The sequence below is a fragment of the Puma concolor genome, chromosome D1 (genome assembly GCF_028749965.1).
Source record: "Puma concolor isolate L17-30 chromosome D1, mPumCon1.1.hap2, whole genome shotgun sequence".
NCBI lineage: Eukaryota > Metazoa > Chordata > Mammalia > Carnivora > Felidae > Puma > Puma concolor.
The window spans coordinates 76,230,088-76,257,638 of NC_141676.1; the positions used below are offsets into that span (position 1 = coordinate 76,230,088).

Consider the following 27,551-nt stretch of genomic DNA (forward strand, 5'->3'; position numbering starts at 1 on the left):
CCTCACAATGTCAGGGGTATAGTAGGGTTCAGTGAATGTTGGTTGAATGAAAGGAAGGATGAAGAAATGAATGATTGAGGATTGACCTTGTGATTTTAACCAACGGCTCTGCATTGCTTAATATAGCAGTTGAAGGTTGGTTTTTATATGTAAATATAAGAACTTTTCTTTATTGAACTAATGAAATACTGTCGTTACTTGTTTAACATTTATTTGCTCTGAGAGAAAATTTTGAAATAAAATCATTTTTCCTCCACTGGGGGAATCGAGAGGATAAAAGATGACTATGGTGATTGCTTCACCTGGCTTCAGTCTCCTCAGCTATGACACAAGGAAGTTAGACTAGGGGTTCTCCATGATTCTAGATTTCTGTGATAGTAGGTACTTGTTCTCATAATAGTAAGTATCCTAACATCAAAGAGTTAGAGGCATTCCGCAAGCATTCTGCCTTCTTTGGCCCTGCTTACAGATTGTGTAATCAAAGGATAGACGGATAAAAAGTGAAGTGTACATGGTTTCCCAGTCTGTTACATAACAACTGTGTGACGTCTGGCGTTTGTTCCTATAAACGCTCAACACACAAAAATTTGAACTGAGTCCTGCCCTCATGAAAATCTTTTTTTTTCCCCCTCTCACAAAATGGTCTTTGTGGTGGTTTTGTCGTTTTTTTTTTTTTAAAAACTAAATGTTTTCAGGTATAAATTCTGCCTCATCACAGCTCACACTGAGCCTGCTTCACCCTGGTTTGTATAGGCGTTTGGTTTTGTTCACTTATTTGTTTTTGGCTTTTTCAAGAAATAAAACACGTAAAGATCTATAAAGAAGAAGCTAATTATTCCACTGCTTTCCCCAATCCCAATTTGGAATCCAGAGATATCCAGTGCTAACAAACTAGTATGTAGCATTCTATCACTTTTTCTTGCTCACACACACATATAGAAGGGAGGAGTTAAATGTCCCTTTACAGAAATAAGTGTATAATATACACATTATTCTAAATTGCTTTTTGACTCTGTATCACCAACATCTGTATAAGACAGAAAAAAAACATCTTTTTTTTTGTAATTTCTTAGGAAAATCAATATATACTCACGTAAAATATATATAATTTTTAGTAAATTGAATCATAACTTACATACTAGTGATTTTAGTGCAGTCGTTTGTTCTTGCTTCTCCCCTTTGCTCTGTTTCCCTACCCACCTCATAACCTCCTCCACCAGATAACACATGTTAACTGTTCAGTATGTATTGTTTTGTACTTTTCATGTATATTAATTCATATATATGTGTATGCGTGCGTGTGAATATGTATACATACATGTGTATAGTCATATAACTAATATCTATACATACATGTATATAGTCATATATTAACTTTTATTATAAATTGGATTACATTATGCATACTTTTCTCCATCTTGTTTTTGTCCACTCAGCAATATCTTTTGCGAATCGTTATAAATCAACTAGTTTAGGTCTATTTCATTTTGTATAATGGCTTCATAATATCCCATGACATGAATGTATCAAAATTTATTCAACTATTTTTCGGGATCAATTCATTCGTCATTAATTCAACTCTGTTTCTAGATTTGTGCACAAATAAACAATACTGTAAAACAAATCTTCATACATACATTTTTGAACAGCTTCCTAAGAAAAGAATTGCTGATTGAAAGAATATGTATGTTTTAGGGGTGTCTGGGTGGCTCAGTTGGTTAAGCGTCCGACTCTTGATTTCGGCTCAGGTCATGATCTCATGGCTTGTGGGATGGAGCCCCGTGTCTGGCTGCACACTGAAAGCACAGCGGAACCTGTTTGGGATTCTCTCTTCCTCTCTCTCTGCTCCCCCCCCCCCCCACCCTGCAAATACCCTCTCTCTTTCTCTCTCTCCCTCAAAATAAATTTTAAAAACTTTAAAAAAAGGATATGTATGTTTTAATTTTAAAACATTTGTTGTCAAATCATATTTCTACTATCTCTGTATGTGCATACCTTTTATGTTCCTCCTTACCAGGTTACTGCTTTTTAAAATTTTTGGCAGTCTGATGGGTATAAAGTGATTTCTCAGTAGTACTTGAATTTCTCTTTCCCTGGATACTGTGAGTATATTTTTGTATGTTATTGGCAATGTACTATGAATTATATTCTTTGCTCATTTTTCTGTTGGGATGTCTTTTTCTTGTCAATTTATAACAGCAATTTCCTTAATTTATTGTTTGTGATTTTATTTATGATATCTTTTTGCCATACACAAAGTTTTAATGTTTGTTTATTTTTGAGAGAGAGTGAGAAGGAGACTCAGAATCCAAAGTAGGTTCCAGGCTCTGAGCTGTCAGCACAGAGCCCGACGCGGGGCTCGAACCCACAAGCCATGAGATCGTGACCTGAGCCAAAGTCAGACGCTTAAGTGACTGAGCCACCCAGGCACCCCTACCATACACAAAGTTTTAAACCTTCATTTGTCAAAAACGTGTATCTTTTTGTTTACAGCTTCTGAATTTTCTTCCTAGAATAACAAGGTTTTTCCAACTTCTAGACAGTATACATTGTTAGAATGTCTTCAAAGATTTGTGTCTTTTTCCATCTAAGCTTTTAATCCATTTGAATTACAATTTTACATGTGATATAAAACAAGAACCCAATTTAAATTTTTATATGAAGGTTAAGGTCAATTTATCCCGTTTCTCCAGATAATTTCCTGTTGGGTTTTATTTGGAATCAAAATAAGTTTACATATTACTTTGAAAGAACTGGCACTTTCATGATAGTAAATTTTCTCATCCAAGGATATGACATCGTTTTCCATTTCTTCATATCTCAGTTTATGCTCTTCAATAAGACCTTACAATTTTCTTTCTTTAGGTTCTGTGCCTTTCTTTTAAAATTATGCTCAGGTATTTTATAATTCTTGTCACAGTTGTAAGTGAAGTATTTTCCTTTTTCCATATCTAAGAACTTATTTCCAATATAGTAAAAAAACCAAATTGTCTTTAAATTCTAGTAGGCATTTACTAGAGGTTCTTAAGGATATTTGAGATATACTATCATTTCAACAAAAATAGATAGTTTTAGCTCTTTTTTTCTACTGTTCATATCAGTTATTTTTGTCATACTGCATTTGCTAAACCCTCAAGGGAATATTAAATAATAAGAGTGATTGCTGAGAAAACTGTCTAATTTCTGATTCTAGATGAAATTGTTTTAGAGTTTCACTGTTTAGAATAATTATTGTTCTTGGGCTATGGTCTTATATCTTTTTATTCCTAGTTTACTTAGAGTTTTTAAGATTTGCTGCTAGCTTTTATCAAATAGCTTTTCAGCATTTATGACATCATGTGGTTTTGTCTATAATTTGTTGATGTATGATAGAGTATGGTTGACAGATTTCCTGATATTGACCCATCTTTGAATTTGCGGAATGAACCTTCTTGGTCGTTGTATTCATTTGCTGGGCCTTCCATAACAAAGTACCACAAACTGGGTGACTTAAAACAATAGAAACTTATTGTCATATAGTTCTGGAAGTAGAAGTCCAAGATCAAGGTGTTACCAGGGCCATACTCCCTCTGACACCTGTGGAGGAGGGTTCTTCCTTATCTCTTTATAGCTTCCAGTGATTTGCCAGCAATCTGTGGCAATCCTTGGATTATACATGCATCGTCCTATCTTCACATGGCGCCCTTCCTGTGTCTCTGTCTTCACGGCCAACTTTCAGTTTCTTCGTGTGGTCTTCCCTCCATGGGTGTCTGTCTCTGTATCCAAATTTCCCCTTTTTGTAGAATACCTGTCGTGTTGGATTAGGTCCTACCCTAGTGACCTCATCTTTACTTTATTACCTATGTAAAGATCCTTTTTCCAAGTAAGGCCACATCCTGATATATAGGAGTTAGGATTTCAGCATACCTTTTGTGGGGGGAGGGGAAGAGAAAATTCAACCCATAACAGTCATACTCTAACAATTTCAACATATTCCTGGGTTCTATGTGACAATATTTTATTTAGGAAATTGTGACCTGCAGGGGTGCCTGGGTGGCTCAGTCAACTGGTTAAGTGTCTGACTCTTGGTTTTGGCGCAGGTCATGATCTCACGGTTTATGGAATCGAGCCCCACGTCGGGCTCTGTGCTGACAGTGCAAAGCCTGCTTGCGATTCTCTCTCTCCCTCTATCTCTGCCCTTCCCTTCTCTCATGCTCTCGCTGTCTCTCAAAATAAATAAATAGGGGCGCCTGGGTGGCGCAGTCGGTTGAGCGTCCGACTTCAGCCAGGTCACGATCTCGCAGTCCGTGAGTTCGAGCCCCGCGTCGGGCTCTGGGCTGATGGCTCAGAGCCTGGAGCCTGTTTCTGATTCTGTGTCTCCCTCTCTCTTTGCCCCTCCCCCATTCATGCTCTGTCTCTCTCTGTCCCAAAAATAAATAAACGTTGAAAAAAAAAAATTAAAAAATAAATAAATAAATAAATAAATAAACATTTAAAAACAGAGATTATGACCTGTGTATATAAATGAGATTTATACACAGTTCTTTCTACTTGTTTTAAAGTTATGCTGGCTTTATAACAAAAATTGGGAGTATTCATCTTTAGGAGTTATCTAGAATAGTTTAAATAATATTGGAATTATCCATTCTTTAAAGGTTAAAAAGAGCTTAGCTGTGAAACCATCTGGACATTGAAGTTTCAGTGAAGTATATTTACAATTACCTTTCCATTCTCTTTTAGCATACTTGGTATTTTCAGATTTCACTTCTTCTTAGGTTGCTTTGATTGTATTTTTCTGGGAAATTTTTACACATTCCAATTTGTTTCCTTGTTACCAAAGGTAGTAATATCCTATAATTCTTTTTGTCTTTTCTATAGTCTATGTTCATGTTTCCTTTCTTATTTCTAAACTTGTATAGTTTAGCTCTCTGTCCTTTTTTAAAGCCTGGCACACAAGGGGATTATGTATTTTGTTAGTATTTAAAAGTGTTGGCTTTTGGATTTATTATTTCATCTATTCGTTCTAATTTCATAATGTTTAGCTTGTATCGATTTCCTCCTCCCAATTTGTTTTATTTTGTTGCTCTTTGTATTTCTTAATATAAACACTGAATTTCTTAATTTTATATGTTTTTGATTGTGAAGCCTTTTAAAGCTGTATGTGTTCTTTTGGCTATAACTTTGCTGCATCCCATCAATTGCCATGAAATATTCTCTTACCGTTCTTCCCAAACGTACTCTCACAGTCACAGAGTAGAGTGGGTTTGGTCTCTGAGATCAGGGAGAGCAGGCAAAATTGTCAGCCAAGACCTGCCCAGGATAAGTGGCCCTGCTTGGCTCTGGGGAGGGACAGATTCCTCACCAGCTCTCCCTGACAGGAGTCCCACACACCTGGCTCAGGAGTGAAGGGTTAGAAATAAATATGGGGGAAAAATAGTTACAGAGAGGGAGGGAGGCAAACCGGAAGAGACTCTTAAATACAGAGAACAAACTGAGGGTGGATGGGGGGTGGGAGGGAGGGGAAAGTGGGTGATGGGCATTGAGGGGCACCTGTTGGGATGAGCACTGGGTGTTGTATGGAAGCCAACTTGACAATAAATTATATTAAAAAAATAAATAAATATGGGACAGGGAGATGCAACAGGATGCCAACAACTTCCAAGGCTCCCTCGCTCCTCATGAGAATATTAGAAAATGTTTGTCCCACAGGGAAACTAGCACTCGTGTTTCAAGTCAATGAGCCAGTTTCAACTTCGTTTCTTAAAACTTAACCTTTTTCCCAGGTTTATCAAGGTGTAATTGACAAATAAAATCGTATATACTTAAATTGTACAATGTGATTGCATGTGTATATACATTGTGAGATGATTACGACAATCAAGTTAATTAACACATCCATCTTCATATAGTTATAACGTGTGTGTGTGTGTGTGTGTGTACGTGTGGTGACAATGCTTAATATCTATCCTTTTAGCAAATTCCAGGTGTATAGTACAGTATTATTAGCTATAGTCATCATGCTGAATAGTAGATCCCCAGAACCTAGTCATCTTATAAATGAACCTAGTCATCTTTGACTCAACATCTGGCCTTTTCCCCTACCCCTCAGCCCCTGGCAACTGTCATCCTCCTGTCTACTTCTATGAATTTGGCTTTTTTTTAATTGAAGTATAGGTGACATCCAATGTTGTATTAGTTTCCGGTGTGCAACATAGTGACTTGGCAATTCTGTACACTATGCAGTGCTCACCATGATAAGTATAGTTACTACCTGTCACCATACAAAGTTATTACAATATCATTTTGTTTTTTTAATTCCACGTATAAGTGAGATAATGCAGTATTTGTCTTTCTGTGGTTTATGTCACTTAGCATAATGTCATCCAGTTTCATCCATGTTGATGCAGATGGCAGGATTTCCTTCTTTTTTATGGCTGAATAATATTCCATTGTGTATGTATATAAGTATATATACACAAATAACACATTTTCTCTATCCACTCATCCATACCTTGGCTATTGTGAATAATGCTGCAATAACATGGGAATGCAGATGGTTATTCTAAATACTGATTTCATTTCCATTAGATATATACCCAGAAGTGGGATTGGTGATCATATGGTAGTTCTATCTTTGTTTTTTTGAGGAACTTCCATACTGTTTTCCATAATGATGGTGCAAGATTACATTCCCACCAACAGTGTACAAGAGTTCCCTTTCCTCCACATCTTCACCAACACTTGTTATATTTTGCCTTTTTGTTAATAGCTATCCTACCAGGTATGAGGTGATGCCTCATTGTGGTTTTGACTTGCGTTTCCATGATGATTAGTGATGTTGATCACCTTTTCACATAACTTCTTATTCTTGGCCCTTTATGGGTCTTCTTTGGAAAACTGTATATTCAGATCCTTTGTACATTTTTTAATTGCATTATTTGTTTGTGGGTTTTATTTTGTTTGTTTTGCTACTGAGTTGTATGAGTTTCTTATATATTTTGGAAATTAAACCCTTATCAGATATACGGTTTACAAATATTTTCTCCCATGAAGTTGCCTCTTCACTCTATGATTGTTTCCTTTGCCGTGCAATAAGCTTTTTTTTTAGTTTTATATAGTGCCACTTGTCTATTCTTGCTTTTATTGCCTGTGCTTTTGGTGTCAAATACAACAAATCATTTCCGGAACCAATATCAAATATCTGTCTCCCCTCTGTTTTCTTCTAGGAGTTTTACAGTTGCAGGTCTTATATTTAAGTATTTAATCCACTTCCAGTTATTTTTTTTGTGAGTGGTATAAAATAGAGGTCCAGTGTCATTCTTTTGCATGTGAATATCCAGTTTTCCCAATATTTATTGAAGACACTATCCTTTCCCCACTGTGTGTCCTTGGTGCTTTTATTAAAGATCAGTTGACTGTATGTGTGTGGGTTACTTTCTGAGCTCTTTGTTCTGTTCCTTATCTATACCATGCCACAATCACTACGGAATGTTTCCATTCATTCCATACATATTTACTGAATACCTACTATGTATCTGACAGTATGCCAAGATTGTGAATAAGTCAGACTAGATCCTTGAACTTAGGAAACTTAATATTAGTACAAGGAGACCAATTATTAGTAGATATGGACAATTAACTGGACACTTATGCTGAAGAGTAATAGGAAAGCTCAGAATTCAGGGGCACTGATAGGGATTACTTAACCCTGTCGTGGGATAATAAAAGGCATCTGGGGAGCAGTCAGCCATACAGATTGGTGGGAAAGAGTCATGCTGAAAGAATAGAATATACAAAGACCAGAGATGAGGGAGAGTCAGGGAAACTTGGAGAACTGTATAATAACAAAGATCTGCAATGTATTGGGTATTTACTCCATGCCTTATAATCTGCTGGACGCTTTACATACATAGTGTCTCTATCCTTATAACAAGTATGTGGTGGTTGGGTATGACGATATCATTTCACGGAAAAAGGAATGGAATCTTTATGTTTTTAAGTAACTTGCCTAAGATCATGTAGCTTGTAAGTTGGTTTGGATAACTCCAAATGCATAATACTGCTATAATATCCTATGGTTCTCTCTGTTTCTTCTGTTTTATTCATTGGCTCCTCCCACTACTGTTCCTGCCTCTCCTCATTCCCCCAGTTTTGCTGTTGGCTCTTGCGCCTCTGGCTCCATGCTTTCCCTTAAAGGATAGATCCGTCAACCACTCCAAGTTACCTCCTCTGGATTACCTCGTGGCTTCTAAGCTCTCCCCTTCTTATCCCAGACACAACCTTTCCTTGTGTTCTTCTTCCTGTCAAGAACATGTGCTCAATTTCCAATAGGAGGTTAGAACTCTTTATATTCCATGGCTTCCTTAATCTGGCTCTCCCACTTTGTGTCCCTTATAGTGACCTACAACAAACCCTCTGCTAGAGCTAGACCTGTCTCAGTCTCATCTGCATACGTGATGGTCACTTCTCATGCCCTTTCTTGCTTCCAGGCTTTCGCACATGCTTTCCTTCTACCTAAAAATTCCCTTTTCCCACTTCACATAGTTATGCCCTGTTAATGTTTTAGATAACTCGGCATAAATTTTACATGCTATACAAAATCTTCTTTGATTTTCCTCTGCTCTGCTAAGTGTCCCTCCTAGAAACCACCATGACATCCTTTATTCAACACCCATCATAGTACAGGGTTAAAATTACCTGTTTCTTGTCAGGGCAGTTACGGTCCTAGTTTACCATTATATCCAAGCACTTAGTACAGTGCCTGAACATAGAAGGCAGTGAAAGAATATTTTGTTAGATGAGTGAATGAACAAATGAATGAGTGAGTGAGTGAACAAATGAATGAATGAATGAATCCTTTATATATCCTCCACCTGAATGCTTTTCCTTAGCACTGAGTTCTGGATTGTCTTCCTTTATTTTTTTAACTGCTTAGTGTATGTATGTTTTGTCTCATCAGTCGTAGACTTCTTGATGGGAGAAGTGGACTATATTTTATACTTCTTCATAGAGGGTTTGGTATAGGATAGGGCTCGATGAATACTTGTGGGTTTGTGGGTCTCACCTGTAGTGTAAGAGGCATGAGTAAACTTTCATGGGAATTATTGCTCATATCATGAGAGATTGCCAGAGTGGTGTTTTATCTCACCTTCTGCATGATCTCAGTTGCCATTCATTGATTCAGAAACATTTGAGTTTATACATGGTGCAGCATAATTTAATATATAATTATACTTTATCTATATTATTCACTATTTTTTCATACATGTTAATTTAGTCTACTCGGTTTTATTGTATTTTCCATGAGAGCAGGGTCACTTTTTTGTACTTGATTACCTCTGTGGCACTTAGCACATATATATACAACATGTGTTTGTTTAAAGAGTGGTTAATTGGATGGATATCATAAAATGGAGTGCCATTGATGTGTGGCCTTCAGTGTGATGCCTTATTAAAATAGTATTTAATCATATATGCTTTATGTTGAATTGTAATTCATATAGAAAGTTAACTTTATCATTGCTCTCTCTTTTTTTGTATGTGAAGATTTATAATTAACTTTGATAACTGAAATAGTCAAGCCACTCCCCAAAGAGAAAAATCTCAAGTGCCTATTGAATTTAAAAAAAAAAAAAAAGAGCAAATATAATTCTTTGTTCTTTAAGAGTGTATGATCTGGGGCGCCTGGGTGGCTCAGTCAGTTAAGCTTCTGACTTTGGCTCAGGTCACGATCTCGTAGTTTGTGAGTTCAAGCCCTGCGTCGGGCTTTGTGCTGACAGCTCAGGGTCTGGAGCCTGCTTCGGATTCTGTGCCTCCCCCTCCCTCTGCCCACCCCTGCTCACTCTCTGTCTCTCTTTCTCTCTCTCTCAAAAATAAATAAACATTAAAAAGAATTTTTTAAAAAGTATACAATCTATTTTGTTACTTTATGTAACACTCATTAGTTTAAAGATTACATACTAAAGAAAACTCCTATCTGTTATGTGTTCAAATCCCACAATTAGATAGTTAATTCTTTCTGAAATAATTGTAATGGATAAATAAACATGGAATTAAAGGATTGGTGCTGAATTTTTACCCCAGGCAGTAAGAAACAAAATATTTACATCATTATTTTAGGGCTTCTACAATATGTGGTATTTGGATAATATTCGAATAACAATTCGTTTTCCTTTCCAGACAAGTGAAATCACTGACATTAAGGTAGGTCATTTCTAAATAACTAGAACTTTGGGAATTTTTCCACTTGACTAACTGTGAAGCGCCCTGTTTATCACACTTAGGGAAAGAAAGTTTAAACAAGGCCCTCACCCAGTGGTAGGGACCTGCCCTCAGTCATTAGCTGTCCCCTGCTCCCAGCTATGGCAGCTCCCCTTTCCCTCCATTGAGTATGTGAAGGAACTGCCCGCCTGGTTGGTAACTCTTCCTCGGGTCTCAGAGAGATGCTTTTAAAACTGTAACAGAGGGGCGCCTGGGTGGCGCAGTCGGTGAAGCGTCCGGCTTCAGCCAGGTCACGATCTCGCGGTCCGTGAGTTCGAGCCCCGCGTCGGGCTCTGGGCTGATGGCTCAGAGCCTGGAGCCTGTTTCCGATTCTGTGTCTCCCTCTCTCTCTGCCCCTCCCCCGTTCATGCTCTGTCTCTCTCTGTCCCAAAAATAAATAAACGTTGAAAAAAAATCTTAAAAAAAAAAAATTAAAAAAAAAAAAAACTGTAACAGAAGTGGCTCTGAGAAAGACGTTCCCCTTGGATTTGTGCAAAAACAGTTAGAGAAAAGTATGAGGTGTTTACCTGTATTTCCCTGGGTAGCTAATGAGAAATCAAGTTTTTCATGATAGTTTTTTTTTGTGATTCCATATTTACTTAGGCCCGTGAGCATATTTATTACATTTTCCTGCATCTAAGAAACGTGCTGTAAAATCAGATTTCATCAGAATTCAGAATTGGTGGTAATTTTTAAGACTCATTTGCTCATCTGCCCTTCACCATCCGTGAAGTTTGCCAAATAAAATAATAGCATAAAAAATTACTACCCTCACAACAATCTAAAACATCCATTTATGTATTAAAAATTAATATACTAACCGTAAAACAAAAACATGGTTAAAGCCTGTCCTTCTGTAGAAGTACTTTGTTAGCCTATTATTGTTGAACATACGTGAATTTAAAAGAAAAAGTGTAACATAAAATACTGTTCTTCAGACACTGCAGTAATTTAACTGGCCTCACGCTGGCATGCCAGAGTAAGTAAGTACTAGGAAGTTTTGCCATTTCGAGAATGAAGCAATGGATTAAAACTACAAAACCCTAAAATTTGAGGGAAGAAAATTTTAGCTAACAGGCCTATCAAATAACCCATCAGAAATACAGAGGTAGAATTTAATCAGTGCCTATTTTCACACGATAACCCATCTAGTGAAGGATATAGTCCTGACATTACTAGAAAAGCCTTTAAGAAAAACATGAAATGAGAGAGCCCAAAAATGTTGTCGTCAAGGAAAATGGAATATGCTTTGAAATATAAATTATGCAAATACATTACCTATGTAATTTTTTCAGGTCATGCTCACAACACTTATTTAATTATGGTGCATTTAGAAAATTATAGAGTCTTTTAAAAAATTATTACTATCATTCTTAATTACTTTAAACCAACATTGGGCCAAAAAGAATCACAGACGAAATCCAAATTTATAGAAAAGGCTTGAATAAAATTATAACCGAGCAGCAGACCATCAAGAATTACATATTTTGATGAATAGATTTTTTTAGAGTAAAATTTTCAATCCTTCATGAACTTTCTCTACCAGATCTGTTCATATGAATACTTATCTTAGGAAGGGCAAAATTTTATGAGATGGCCTCCTTTATATTTATTATAAATCTACTCTAATTTTAAAGATTTTTAACTTATTTATTTATTTATTTATTTATTTATTTATTTTTGAAGGAGAGAGAGAGAGACAGAGCATGAGCAGGGGAGGGACAGAGAGAGAGGGAGACACAGAATTCGAAGCAGGCTCTAGGCTCTAAGCTGTCAGCACAGAGCCCAATGCGGGGCTCAGACCCACAAAGTGTGAGATCATGACCTGAGCCAAAGTCAGACGTTTAACCGACCAAGCCACCCAGGCGCCCCAATCTACTCTAATTTTAGAATAAACAATCCTTTCTCTTGGAAAGCATGCTACAGATTACTCTTTTATCTGCACTGATGTATCTCAATGAGCAAACGTGAAGACCTACAAAAGGCAAGGGCCTAACAAGCAGAGACATACCTTTAATGATCCTTCTATTCCAAAGGGCACCTTGGTCAATAGCTGTATAAACACATAACCCTTTCTGTGTTGTTCTGGGGCAATTTGGCCTCCTGAAGAATTTTCTTTCAAAAGTGGGACCTTTCTAACGATTCATGAACTTCTATAACACATTAGGCAGTAAACAGAAAATGTAGTAAGCAGGCTTGGCCTTTGAAAGCAAAAATTAAAACAAATAGGTAAACCTTTTTAATACTTAATTTGTACACATTTCTACACTTATCAATCCTGATACTAATATGATATATAATATTATGTGAATAATATAAGACATGCAGTTAGTAAAAATAAAAATAATGACTTTATGGGATGCCTAGGCCATGAAGTGGCCTACATGCCAAAACCTTACATTTGGAAACTTCAAAATAAAATTTCTAAGACATATTCATCTACAGTCTTATGGGCTTATAACCATAGAAATTTGGAGCTTCAAAGATGATACTTTATCCATGTCATACTTTTTGTGCTAAAATATTACCCTCTGACAACAAAAAACTCTTGTTGAATCAGCAACTACATGACCCACAGATATCTAAATCACAGGACTAGAAAGGACCATGTAGTCATTGAAAGCATTTTCATGAGTTTTTGTGTGAGACTATGTCCTGTTTTTTTAAACTCTGTGAGAAGAAAAGTGTAGACTCTCCATAAAATTTCTTACAGCATTTAATTCAAAACTCATCAGAAATCTTTGTTCTTGCTTTGTAAACCGCTCATTTTGTGATCTGAACATGTTTCATATCCCCTTCTTAGGACACATTAAGATTAGATACCAGATAGTAAAACTACATCATGAAGCCGTATTCCTGAAGACTAGTACTGCCACAATTTCAACTGTTAGATCTTTGCTCTCAAATGGTCCAGAATCAGACTCCAGTCTGTATAGATTTAGTAGATAATTGTTCATCACCCAACAGTGGGGAATCGATATGTGATTTTCTATAATGACATATATTATTGTAATCAGAGCAAAAAAATCTTCCAAAATTGAAATGTGCGTTAATTCTGGTTCTATTATTAATGCTGGAAGGCATACCCTGTAGACACGAAAACCCTTAAATCCAGCCAGTCTGTTCTAGAGAGAGAGAGAACGCTAGTGCAGAAGTGAACACGGACAGTGGTGGATGCATTGCTCTCGTTGTGAAGCGTTCGGTGGCAGCTGTCACTGAGTGTCCGTGTTGTGAGGAGGTGAGGGCAGGAGAGGGCTTCAGGAGGCACACAAAGGTAGAGCCATGTCCCTGGACTCAGATGAAAGGGGCTTACGACAGCCATGTCTAAGTGCACAGAAAATACGCATTCCCTTATAAGGAGCAGTTTTTTCAGTGATGGTTTTTTCATTCTCTAGAGTTTGGACTTCACTAACAGGGAACATTCGAGGCATACGTCTATTAACAAACTGGAACACGAGAATGAAAGGCTCCGAAATGATCTTGCAAAACTTCGCTCCAATGGCAAATCAGCATGGGCCAATCAAAATACCTATGAAGAAATGGGACGGTACACCTATCAAAACCAAATGAAAATGGAAAAAAATGAAGATAGGTATGTTAGCTCCATTGTATAAGGACACAACTATATAAACATTTAATAGAAACATTTATTTTTAAACAACTCAACGGAGAACTTTTATATACTTTCTCTTCAATTGTTAGCATTTTATTCTGTAGTGATAATACAGTAGTATAGATATACTGTTTTATATTAAATTCTGTGCTGTCAATAGCTTTCAAAATACAACAGTGAAATGGTAGCGTTACAGTGAATTCTACTTACTTCAAACCCTTCTTAGAAGCCGATGTGGCACACAAAGTATACAAAGAAGTAATCTTATTTTTTTATGTCATAAGAATAGAAAAGCTAGATTTTAATATGTTACGTATATTGTTCAAACAGAATAGAAAATAGGTCACTTCTGACTTTCAAAATATACGCTTTATATTGACAACTCCAGCAGTAGCGACAAACTGTTGGTCCCTTCATAGGAAAGGAATTGGAGGGTGGGTAAGAGGTTTTCTCTGAGCGAAGAGAAGCATGTGGAAAATTAGTATCTGCTATCCACAGGATCCCCTTTTAAAGTGCCTTAGTTCAAAATTTAAGTACATACGTCAACCATAAAATTAGACTAATTTATTCCACTTTAATAAAATACTTACAGAATCAAAACTGTCCTTGGCGGCTTTCCACTGTTTTTCCAAACCTGGGAAATTCTCAGCAAAATAAACAAGTTTCTTTTCTCCAGGATATCTTAGAGTCATTACTATGCTCTTGTGCATTGTGAGTTTCAGGAAGGGGTGTGGCATGCAACATTCCCCGAACTTCTTTAACATCAGATTTGTTAACATTTCATGGTGCCAAGAAACGGTGAATTGATAGGACCTAACTTCGATCCAACTTTTGCTCAAAAACTCATCACACTTAGCATGAAAACCTTACCTACTGTTTGCATATAACATAATATTTACAACCTTGGGAAACGTACTTAAACTTTGTAAGCCTCAATTTCCCATCTGATAAATACAGATAATAAGTATAAGGGGTTTTTGTGTGTGTGAGAATTATAGAAGAAAATACAGTTCCATATAAAACATATATTTCCATAAATTTTAGCCATTATTGATATTATTATTACTAATAAAATTGTTAGCATTTATAACAATATGAATACTTCAGCAACAACTCACAGTGCCAAAAAGTAGCTTTGGGTGGCCAAACAAATGGCTGAATCTGACATTCCCTCAGCCACAGTCCTGTGAGAAGGGGCGATGCCGGCCTATCTTTGTAACTAAGCACGCCCCATCTAAAGGTGGATAAATCCATAAATCCATGGGACATAGCAAAAAATATGTCTGTCAACATTCTTGTAGACGTAGTGCAGCTCTCTTACAGGCTGTATCCTAATCCGATGCAAGAAATAGCAACCATTCAAAAGTGCTCAATTAATAACCTTTTTTCAAGACGTTCAGGAAGGAAATGAGGGCAGACTGGCTGCTATCCTAGAAACTAAGCACTGGGGGTGGGTTGCTGGTAGGGGGCGGCGGGGGGAGGGGATGCAGGGAGGTGGGGGAGAGGCAGGGGGCAGGTGGTGCCGTCTGGGTGCAGGTGGCAGAGTACAAACAGGGTGTGGGGGCGGATGTAACAGTCCGCTGAGGCCTAGCCATGGGCCGGTTCTGTGGTGCCCGTGCCAGGGTGTTCCGGCCTCTATAACTGAAAACCTGTCTCCAGAAGAGGTCTCATCTTGATTGTGGTATAGAAATATTTTTTCTGATATAGAACATACCCTTTTCAAAATGCTTCCCTACTCCACAGATTCATGTCTCCGTGGGTCAAATCACGACCCCACGCATTTGGTTCTTTTATTGTAAGAGAAAAGCAGGCCCCTAAAGCTGTTAGGGCCTTCCTGTGCACGTTAGTACTGGTCTGTATCGGGCACCCATTAGGCGCAGAACGTTGTTTCCTATTCTTGCTTGTTGGGAACAACTTTGAAAGCCTTGGATGAAGGTACCAGGTGCCGTCATTTAGAAGACAGTTATTCCGCCTTTTATTATTTTTAAAAAGTAATTTTATTGTTTGGGTTGCCCCCTTTTTTCTTTGCTGGGCAGTACAGAATGTGTTAAAAGTGCCTAACAAAAACAAGACAGTAGGGGACGCAGAAAGCAACGCAAGAGGTAAAATGCTCAGCAGGAGATGATCTTAATAAGCAGTCAGGACTACTCTTCCTGCCGCAGAGCCTCGTGTCCTGCCAGCCTCATCTGTTGAGAGTTTCATTAAATTTGTTTTAATGCCTTGCCTGATTTCAGTGTTCTCCAGTGACCTGATTTTTAAGAGAAACAGCATTTCAAATGTTCTGAATAAATTATTATCATGTAGAACCCAGTATGGGGAAAGCGTTGTTGAGTTGCAAGGACCCTGAACCCAGCAGTAGAGAGCTGTAAAATACATGTCTATTAATTTTAGCAAGTGAAAATGAAATGTTCCTTCTTTCCCTCACAGCACAGCTCAGTGAAGCCTAGATATATTTGTTAGGCATAAACATCATCGGAAAATACTGAGTCATATTTACATAGTACTGGCTAATGTCACAAGGCCTTATCAAACTATTTTAGAAAGGAAAAAGCTTTTAGGCAAACGTATATGAAGATGATGTTCCACAAAATGTTTAAGCCAAATTTTTAGGCACTTCCTCCTTTTAGCTGAGGAAGATTTGCATAATACATCTTTAATCTTTTGTCCGCTTGGAAGTAACCCAATTTTTGTTGTTGTTTTTCATTCCTATTAGAAGTAATAGGAAGTTCTTCATGCTCATCCACTTGAAAATGTGAAGCATTTTGGGATATTCTAACAGATTTGCTTTCCGATAAGAAAGTTATTCAGCACTTAAAGAAATTATGAATAAGATGCAATTTAATTTGGTGAGGATGTATTGAATTTTTAACATTTTTTTAAAAATTTATTTATTTGGGGGCACCTGAGTGGCTCAGTCGGTTGAGTGTCTGACTTCGGCTCAGGTCATGATCTCACAGTTTGTGGGTTCGAGCCCCGCACCGGGCTCTGTGCTGACAGCTTGGAGACTGGAGCCTCCTTTGGACTCTGCGTCTCCCTCTCTCTCTGCCCCTCCCCTGCTCATGCTCTGTCTCTCTCTGTCTCAAAAATAAATAAACATTAAAAAAATTTTATTTATTTTGAGAGAGAGCACTCGAGCAGGGGAGGGGCAGAGAGAGAGGGAAACAGAGAATCCCAAGCAGGCTCCGCTGACACAGGCTTGATCTCACAAACTGAGCGACCATGACCTGAGCCGAAATCAAGAGCCGGATGCTTAGCCAACTGAACCACCCAGGTGCCCCTGTACTGAATATTTTAAAAGTTTTTAAAAGTCAGAGTTTTGAAGTTTAAGGATGAAAGCTAATTTGAAATAGTGGTACCCAGAGCAATTAATATGTGACTAATTTTAATGACAACTCAATTTTGTAATAAATGGAGTTTCTTCTCTATATATGATACATACTTAAAGGTTACATCACGTACAGGAAAGAGTTTAGTAATCCTCACATTAATCATTAAAATTGCTTCAAATGTGGTTCATAAATAAAAAGTTTCTAATACTAAGAAAATCACAAAGTCGGTAGGTTTGTCATAACCACTCTCACAGGATCCCTTGTCAAAGAATGAACAGTCATCTAGAAGCAAAAAAGCAAGTTGAGAAAATTTACTGCCAAGGTGTTACTCAAGAAGAAACAAAACATAGCAGGCTGAGCAGTTGTGGGCCGGGAAATAATGAGTTGTTCAAAGAACTGGGAGCATCATGTGGAGCGTTAGAAGGTGAGGCTGAAGCAGGCAAATCAGCGGTTTGTGAAGGGATCCTATTCCATGCTGAGGACGTTATCCCATAGCCCGGGGAAAATTAACTGAAGGCCAGGAAGGGATGGACAGTTAGACACGTCTGAAAATTGCAGACAGTGGACCCAGGTCTCAGGTGGGCAGAGTCCTGTTCCCAACAACTGAGGACTGCTTTCCTGGCAGAACTCGGGCCTGTGGAAAAGCTGACTGGGCAGACCAACTCGTGAGAGGCTACTAAAAGCCATCCGAAATAATTCTGAGGAGCTTTTAAAATGATATACTGAGCACTTCTTGCAAGGTGGTTTAGGAAGTATTTGAGTCGCTGCATTCTAGAAGAAGAACTTTTCAGCTATAAAGACGATTTAAAGCAAAAGTACTTTACTCCCTCATGTAGTCTTTCCTTTCAATCTCTGCATTTTATTGATCGTACAATAAAAGAATGTTCACATGTAAGTTTTAGTAATTAACACTATAAAACGGTATCGATACGTCCAAAGCCAAGTGGATAATTGAGAGAATTCTTTAGATAATTTAGGACAAATAACACTTTCCCTGAAATCTTTGTATAATTGAGATTACAGCGAGATATATCTTTCTTGAGTCACTTCCATAATTATCTTATTTTGTCCCACTGTGCTTTAAAGTATAGATGGGAGCCTCCCTCAAATTAAAAGGTTCAGCGGAAGATTCTATGCAGATGTACTATGCAATTGTTATAATTCTATCTGAATTGCGGATGTTTCATCTTAACGTGCACATCATAAACCATGTTATTTCAGTTTAATTTGCTGTTCTGTTTCCATGGTAATTATGGTTTGGGAGAATGGATTTTAAAAAAGATATATTTCAAGATAAGTAAAAACGGAAAGCACGTTGTGTTTGTTTTTTATGTCCTAATTTACAGATGTCTCACTTAACTTTTATTGCTATTTGTATGCATCGCTTTGAAATGTTTACATAATAAGAAACCAGTCTGTGGAGACAGATAGTCTTTGGATAAGAACAGAGAACAATGATGTAAATTTGTTTGAACCGTGCAAAATTCAAATGTGAAGGCTTTGAAAATGGTAAATCATTACCTATGGAGAATTTGAATAATCAGTAAAAATGAATAAATAAGTTTAAGGTGAAGGGATTCTGATGTTTTCATGGGCTTTGATGATTTTGATTAAATTTCAACCCCAATTTCATGAATTAATGTGCAGAAAGATATTTATTCAGTTCTGAACAGCTCATACCATAGGATCTTTTTATGTAAAATTTTAAGGCAAGTTCGTTTGGTTTTTTGTTTTATTATTCATTTGTTTAGTCAGCATACGAAAATTTTAAATCTCACTGGTCTTTTATTCAGTTTCATCTTCTACTTTATATGTTAGCACAAACAACCGATTCTGTACTGTACCTTCCACCCAAACTGTGGAGTGCAAGTCTCCTAACAACTCATTTTTTATCATTGAAAAAACTAAAGTCACAGAAAGATCTAGTTACCTGCTTAAGGTCAAGGTCATACAACTAAGTGTGGAAGAGCTAAGGAGAAGATATTAATTGAAAAATACGTTACAAATTATTAAGCCCTATAGGAATTAGAATTATTGTACAAGGACTTATTCTGGCATCAAACAAACAAAACAAAACAAAAGAAGTATAATTCTGTTAAGAAAGCCAGCAAGGTTAAGTGAACTACAGAATACAAAAAGAGGATTATTTAGACTTCTCGAGGGCAGCATTGTTAGCTGTTCTGAGATTTTTCTGAAACGGGTATCATGTTTTTTAATTAAATGGCAAAGAGATTTGAAAGTAACATAGAAAAGGATGCAACAGAGGCAATAAGGATAGAAGAATATTTTTAACAATTACAAAGTTTTCTGTCCATTATTAACCATTAGAAATGATTTACCAGGAAAATTATTTTCAAAGAGACCCTGAGATAAGCCTAAACATTTTGTGATGCTCTCCCCTCTGTGAGACATCAGAGAAATGTAAGTGCTTAGCTACATGAACCAGCAGTATCCTTGGTGGTGGTGATGACGACCATCCTCCTCTTTTAGACTTAGCCAAGACCGGGAGCCCAACAGAAGTGTGACACCTCCTCTGCCGCCTTTGCCATTTCAAACCAGAGAAATGACAAGTCCCCTGGTTAGCGATGACGAAGTGTTCCCACTGGTGAGTTGCTGGTTGTGGTTATTTTTTTCCTGGAAGGACTGATGACTTTTACAGTGATACCTATATACTGGTATATATACACACAGTTGTTGGGGGAAAAAAAAAATTGTTGCTTCTTGACTAGGACTCCAAGGTGGGCCTGTGCATCATTTTGGCCTTGCCTTTCTATAGAAGGAAAAGAGATCCGTAATGTTTCATGAAGTATTTCAATCTCTGGTTACTCACCTCTAGTGCAGGCCAGAATTATGGGGGATGCTTTTGAAAATCTTGAGTGCTTGGGACTTATCCCTAAACATCCCACGAGCCCTCCACGATCTGAATATTTTAAAGAGCTACAAGTGATCTTTTATGCCTGTTTAAAAAAATCTTTTCTATTGACTCTGACATACATACAGAAGCTTGCACAAATCAGAATTGGACAGCTTGATGAATTAGCACAAAGGGCACATCAGTGCAACTACTACCCAGGTAGAACAGAACATTGGTAGCACTCCAGAGGCACCCCTCACGTCCCCTTCCAGTCACTCCTTCGACTTGCCCCCAAGGTAACCACTGTCCTGACTTCTAACGTCATATATTTGTTGTGGCCATTTGTCGATTTTACGTAAGTAGAATCCTATTACCTGTGTCCTTTGTGTCTGGCTTCTTTTGCTCAGCATTATTTCTGAGACTCGTCACCCATATTGTTTTATATGGCTGTACTTGATCCATTTTTGTTTCTCTGTAGTATTCCATTGTATATAAATGCTACGTAGAACGACACCACAATCTACCCATTCTACTGTCAACAGATGTTTGAGTTATGTCCTGCTTGGGAATAGCTCTGCTAAAAGCATTCTTGCATGTGTCTCTGGGTACACATGGGTACACGTTTCTATTGCGTTTACTCCTAAGAGTGGAGCTGCTAGGTCATAGGATAAGCTGCATAAGGTCAGCTTTTGGAGGTAGTGCCGAGCAGTTTTCCTAACTGCTGGAGCCAGTTAATGCCCCAATAAGTAGTCTATGAGTGTCCTTGTTACATATTCTTTCCAACACTTGGCATTATTTGGTCTTTTTCATTTTAGCTTTCCTGGTCAGTGTGTAGTAACTTCCTATTGTGGTTTTAATTATTTGTCTGGTGACTAATGGAGTTGAGGACTTTTTCATGTATTTATTGGCCATTTTGATATTCTCCTTCGTGAAGTGCCTGTTCAGTTTCCTTGCCTAATTTTCTGTTGGATTGTCTTTATTCTCATCGATTTGTATGAGTTCTTTACATGTTCTGAAGATAAGTCCTGCAGATATCTTCTCCCGTTCTTAACTTGACTCTTCACTTAAGGGTATCTTTTGGTAACCAGAAGTCCTAATATTAATACATCCAAACTTACGAATCTTTTCCTTTATGGTTAATATTTTTTGGTATGCTATTTAAAACTTTCCTCGTCCCAAGTTATAAAAATATTATTCTACGTTACCTCCTAGAACCTTTGGCTCTTTACCTTTTGTGTTTACATCTACGCCTGGAATTGCCTTTTACCTATGGTGCAAGGTAATATTCTCAATCCCTTCCCCCGTGGAAATAGCTGGTTGAACTTGCACATGTCTTTCAGTCCTGTAGATTCTATTTTTTTGTTTAGTTTTCTTGATCTATTGTACTAAGACCTCCAGGAAATGTTGAGTAGCGGCAGTGGTAGAGCCCGCATCTTTCTCTCAGTTACTGCAGAGGGAAAGCTTTACCATATTTGCTAGAGGTGTTTTGTAGATTTCTTTTATTTTTTTTTTTAATTTTTTTTCAACGTTTTTTTATTTATTTTTGGGACAGAGAGAGACAGAGCATGAACGGGGGAGGGGCAGAGAGAGAGGGAGACACAGAATCGGAAACAGGCTCCAGGCTCCGAGCCATCAGCCCAGAGCCTGACGCGGGGCTCGAACTCACGGACCGCGAGATCGTGACCTGGCTGAAGTCGGACGCTTAACCGACTGCGCCACCCAGGCGCCCCTGTAGATTTCTTTTAAAGATTAAGGAAATTCCCTCTTATTTCTATATTGCTAACTCTGTTCATGAATTGATATGGGATTTTATCAAATACTTTTTCTGCCTCTTTTGACATTACCAAAAAGAAAAAAGAAAAAAAAAAAAAAAGAAATGACCATGTGATTTTTCTCTTTTGCTTGCCTAATATGACGTATTTCTCGATTTTCGGTTGTTAACCCACCTCTGAATTCTCGGAATAAACTCCACTCGATAGCTGGATTTGGTTTGCTCACGTTGGCTTCGAATTTTTGCTTCGTGTTCACTAGAAGAATTAGCCTGTAGTGTTCCTTTGCTGTCCTTGTCAAGCGCTGATATCAGATGACGCTGACCTCATAAGACAGGGAAAGCGTTCTTCATCTCATATTCCTCTGTTTCTTCATTTTCCTTGGCAATCTGTGTTGGTTTCTATGCAGAAGGTGAAAGAGCCAGCTCTCCCTGTCTTGAGAGAGTGGCCTCGTGCAGGTTAATTTCGGATTTACATTTTTTGGTTCTTGACTTTTCATTTGATCCTCTTAGTTTCTAGTTCTGTGCTGAAATTTTCTACTTTATGATTTAATTTCTTGAACATAATAATCACAGGGTTTTTTAAAGTAGCTATTTGCCTCCAAAAGTAAGTCGTACTGGTGGCAATTACTTTCACTTGTATTCAAAGTACATTTGTGTAATTTTCACTGCCTCTCCCTGATATGCTAATGGATACAAATTATAAACAATGACAACAGAAAATGTCTAAACTGGATGGGGTGTCCCATGAGTACTTTACTGCTTTTCTGGAATCCATCACCTTCTTTTGGGAGAGACTGGAAGTCAGAGTCAAGCTATTTCGGAAGGAGATGACTTCAAACCATTAACTTTTGAAGTGTCAGAGACCTCTAAAGCCTTGAAATGCTCTTTTGTGTTCATCTCAACATAAAATGCCAAAGTTATCTGAAAAGAATAAAATTCTATGCCAACAAAGTAAACGAAATCAACTTCCTCATTTTAGCTGTAGGAACTAAGGGGACTTAGCCAATTCTGTATCGCAAATTTTTGATCTTGAAGGACTCCAAAGCAAGCATGTACTCCAGTGAGGCAAGAGGAAAACAAAACATGATGAATTGCTAAATGCCCCATGGTTCTAATATCAGATGATTTTAGCATTTTAGGATCGTTAGTCTCTGCTCAGATATCGCCTCATCCGAGATGTCTGAGCAGCCAACCTGTGGCGGCCCCTCCCTCTTCGATCCCTTGTCCTGTGTTTGTTTGTTTGTTTTCATAGCACTTCACCGTAAGACATTTTATGTCTGCTTGTTTGTTTGCCTCCCTCCCCTAGAATTTAAGCTCCATGAAAGCAGAGATTTTTTTTTTCTGTCTTTGTTTTACCGTTGTAACCCCAGCACCTAAAATAGTGTGTGGTACTCGTAGGCACGTAAAAAGCATACAAGAGTATCCGTCGTATTAACTTAAGAGACACTGGGCTTCCTTCTGTCTCTAAAATTCCACATTACTCCTTTGAGGACGTTCATGAGCCCCAGAGTCACTAGGAAAGAAAATTCTCTACTGTTTTAGGTCTGGGCGTGGGGAATTTAATCTGTGACAGGGCCCCAGAGTCTGAAAGACATAGCCCAGTCCACTGTTCTGAGTCCAGTGGTTTCTGTCAACTTCTGCATTTTAACTTCTATATCAGTACTGTCCCTACCGAGAGCACCAGCGACCTTCTAGTTGTTAATTCAATATGCTTTTAAGAACTCATCTTCCTTCATCATTTTTTCTTGAAACTCATATTCTCTGGCTTCTATCTGAAGCCAATGACACTATTTTCCACTGATTTTTCCTGCTGCCTGTTTCCTTTTTCCCAGTCTGCTTCCAAGTTTCTCTCTCCTATGCCTGTCCTTAGATGTCATCGTTCGTTCGTAAAACCAACCTGTATTACAAGCACCCAGGATATGGAAGGTTCTGTTTTAAACACATCTTTGATGAGACAGACAAGTCTACAGTCTAGTGAAAAAAAAGAGAGGAACCCCATCGATGGATGAATGAATAAACAAATAGTGTTATGGACACACACGATGGAATACTATGTAGCCATAAACAGGAGTGAAGTATTGATATATGCTATATTGTGGCAGGTGAACCTCCAAAATATTATGCTAAGTGAAAGCAATTAGCCACAGGAGGTCATATATCGTATTATTCCACCTATGAGAAGCGCTCAGAACAGGTAAATCATAGAAACAGGGTGCAGACTGATGGTTCCACGAGCAGTGCAGGGAGCAGGGAATGAGGATCAGTGGCTTGATGGGTTCAGGTTCCTTTCAGGATGATGAAAATATTTTGGAACTAGAGAGAGATGGTGGTTGCGCAACATTGCGAATGTACTAAGTCAGAACCAAATGAACCAAATTGTTCATTTTTAAATGGTCTTATTTTATGTGCCCTGTACCTCAAAAAAGGGAAGGAACAACTAATGACTAGAAACAAATGAATATATAAGAAAATATCAAAGAGTGATAAATTCTACGAGGAAAGAAAAGCCAGTGATATGATAGGAAGTGATGGCAGTGTGGGGAATTACTGTCAGTTGAGTGGCCAGGAAAATGAGGAGGGGACGCTGAGGGGGGACCTAAATTAACAGAAAAAGATCTAAAGACCTGGAGGAAGAGGGCTTCCGGCCGAGAGAACCACTAGTGCAAATCTGCAAGGCAGAAACAAGAGTAGTAAAGTTTGAGAACCAAAAGGGGCGTGGGTGGGGTCTGGAGCCTAGAAGGGGAGAGAGAGAATGGAATGAAAGGGGGGCCAGAGAAGCAGTCAGAGGAAGGCCATATGTGGAGAGACTGTAGGCCATAGGAAGGAATTTGACTTTCGTTTCAAAAATACCTTTGAAAAGACCCTTTGAGTGCCAAATAAGTAATAAATTCTAGAGGGCCAAAAGGAGAAGCGGGGAGAACCATCTCCGGGCTCTTTTCAGTAGTCCGGGCAAGAGATGATGATGCTAGCTTGGCAGCGTGGACACAGAGTAACACAGCGGATCCAGGAAACGCTAGAAGTAAAATATGGGGATCATCAGCATAGGGCTGGTATTTCAATCTATAGGACTGGATGAGTATAAATAGGGAAACTCCCAAGACCAGGCCTTAGACCACAATACTTAGTGGTCTGGTGGGGATCTTCAAGGAGAGGAGCAAAGTTTGATGGTGAAGAGGGGGGACCCATGAGTGACGAGATTCATCTGCAGAAGCAGCCACTGAGAAGACAAGAAGGAATAGAATCCACAGTACAGATAGGAGTAAGAGTCCCTGAAACAGAGTATGGCCTGAAATATGGCTATGGTGCAAATGGGTGTAGAGAGGAAGGGGCTCCCTCCCGAGAAAGAGGCGAGGCCACCCGGTAATGAGTGAGAAAATGAATATACTAGTAGAATGGGCAGATGGTGTTAACTAACCTTTTGACACATGAGGTCCTGAACTGTAAGTAAAAGCAGTCCCTGCAGTAATAGAATTCCTCCTCCATCCACCCACCCCAGCATTCAGCTGCTCAGGTGCAGGCATGCGTCAACACTTTATTTAGGCTTGGGTTTTACCAAGTACCTAGAACAGAGGAATGGTTACAACGATGGATCTGGAATATAAGCAGAGTCAGAAGGGAATGGATGCTGTGAGAAAGTAGGAATATGAGACGAAATAAGCTGGAAGGGTAATGGGTGGGTTGCTGAAAATCTTGATTAGTAAATAATGAAGTTATCGTTGATGACAGTGTCAAGAACACAGCCATGGGAGTGGGTGCCTGAAATGAAGCACTCTCCTAGATTCCTTTTTTTTTTTTTTTTGAGAAACAGAGTGAGACAAAGCGTGAGCGGGGGAGGGGCAGAGAGAGAAGGAGACAGAATCTGAAGCAGGCTCCAGGCTCTGAGCAAGCGGTCAGCACAGAGCCTGATGAGGGGCTGGAACCCACAAACTGTGAGATCATGACCTGAGCCGAAGTCGGACGCTCAACCGACTGCGCCACCCAGGCGCCCCCAAGATTCCATTTTTGAACTGCTGTTTTTATTTGCATGTTTTGGATGATTTCAGTCAGACTCACAGCTTTAATTATCTATAACTTTGAAATATCTCTAATCCAAACCAACCTTTTGGGATCTGGATTGATATATCTCATTGTCTACATGACAATCTGTTTGAGCCCCAAGTCACCTCTAACTCAGCATTATTTAAGATCAAATGCATTTTCTTCATTCATATATTAATTCAAAATTTTGTTTGAAATATACTCTGTGCTAGAAACTGCTAGAATCTGGAGAATCCAAAATAAATAAGACCTTACCCTTAATGGGCTCCTTCTACTGTTTTTCGTTTATCAATAAATGGCGTTGATGTCACGCAATCATCACTCAAGCCAGAAGTTGGGAAGTCATCTGAGATCAGGTTTCCTAGAATCTGAGATGAAGATTCCTATGAAAGTGATTTATTGAGAGTACTATTCTTGGCAGGAGGAGAGTCAGGGAAGCAGTCTAGGGGAAGGGAGAAAAGCTAAACAAGGATAAGATCTCAGCTAGAGAGGAGATTGGCGTGGTCTCACCAGGAACTTGGGGCACAAATTGCACAACAGAGTTGATTCCCCCAGAGACAAGAAGTCTGGCATTTTGTACCCCCTGTCAGTCAGTCATTGCCTCTTAGAGGAGAAGGGAATGGGCTGAGGGGGGTATTACAACTTCCCAGATGAGGCAGAAGGCTCCGGTTCAGCTGAGGGCAGGTCTCCAGAGAACCAACAACCACAGCAGCTGGAGGACAGATGCACTAGCCTGGTGAAGGAAATTCCAGTAGGGCACCAACAGCATCCACTATAGTCCACCTCTTGAACCACTCAGATCCGTGTTCAACTCCTGTTGTTCATTCCACTCAGACCTGTCTTCTCCAAGATTCTGACTGGTCATAATTTCTGGGAAAACCTGTAAGAGGAGGGTTGCTACAACTTGATGCTACAACCGGTCTCAAGGACTTGATAGACACCATCCCCTCACCCATTCTAGATTCCCCTCCCTCTCAGCTGGCCAGGTAGCTTGCCTTGTGGGGTGAGCCCCTGGTTCCCATGGCCTTATCCGGATGTGGTTTGCCATTTACAGTTGAAACTGGGCATGAGAGTATTCAAAGAAACCTCAGTGGCTCGACTAAACATAAAATATATTCTTCACTGCCCCCATTATACAGTAGTAGCCTTTGTAATGATTAGGGCCAGGTACCCCTGCTAGTATAGCACCTCTTTTCTGTGCCTCTGAACTGCCAGCATGAGGAGCCCAAAGTGGCTAGGTGCCAGCTAGTGCTTTAAGTGTAGTGAGACTCTTACAGGTCTCTTGGTGGAGGCATTTCTCCCTCTGAGACCCGGGACCTGTAGATCAACAGAGCCTAAAGATACAAAGACAGAAGGTACTAATTCTCCAAGTGGGTCAACAGAAATGATAGAGTGGAGCCATTCCTACATCCTCCGTTTCATTCCCAGATTCGTGTATTCTACCTGTTGGAAATACAGTAGCATATAAGGGCCATTGGTTTAAAGTCTATACCATATCCTGAAGAATAGTACCCCATCCTCACAAGTTAAAATTTGCAAGCTGATGCCTCAGTTCTGCCTTCAAGAAGCCTATCAGGGTAGCATCCTCTAGATGGTGCTATATGTGGTAAGACCAATGAATACCATGGTCATGCCCCCACTGCCATACTCCTCTGCTTTAAGGTAGGTTCCTTTACTACTAATCAGGATCCCACGTCAGTAAATCAG

The 27,551-nt window shown here is 38.8% G+C and overlaps 1 protein-coding gene and 1 long non-coding RNA gene across 7 annotated transcripts in view; one reads left to right on the top strand and one right to left on the bottom strand.

The window, feature by feature from the left end:
* DEUP1 (deuterosome assembly protein 1) overlaps positions 1 to 27,551 on the top strand; it is an 83,009-nt gene that overhangs the window by 51,829 nt on the left and 3,629 nt on the right. For 5 of the 6 annotated variants that reach the window (XM_086678560.1, XM_086678559.1, XM_086678561.1 and 2 more), the window contains 3 exons: positions 10,159 to 10,182; positions 13,635 to 13,831; positions 19,672 to 19,786. In XM_086678560.1, coding sequence (XP_086534686.1) covers positions 10,159 to 10,182; positions 13,635 to 13,831; positions 19,672 to 19,786 — 336 coding nt within the window. The remainder of the gene's footprint in view (positions 1 to 10,158; positions 10,183 to 13,634; positions 13,832 to 19,671; positions 19,787 to 27,551) is intronic. The other variant, XM_086678564.1, reaches the window with a different exon arrangement.
* On the bottom strand, positions 12,938 to 15,164 carry LOC147576819 (uncharacterized). The gene is made up of 2 exons (XR_015241160.1): positions 14,443 to 15,164; positions 12,938 to 13,792 (listed from the first exon to the last, which is right to left on the bottom strand). It is a non-coding gene; the product is annotated as an uncharacterized LOC147576819 (long non-coding RNA).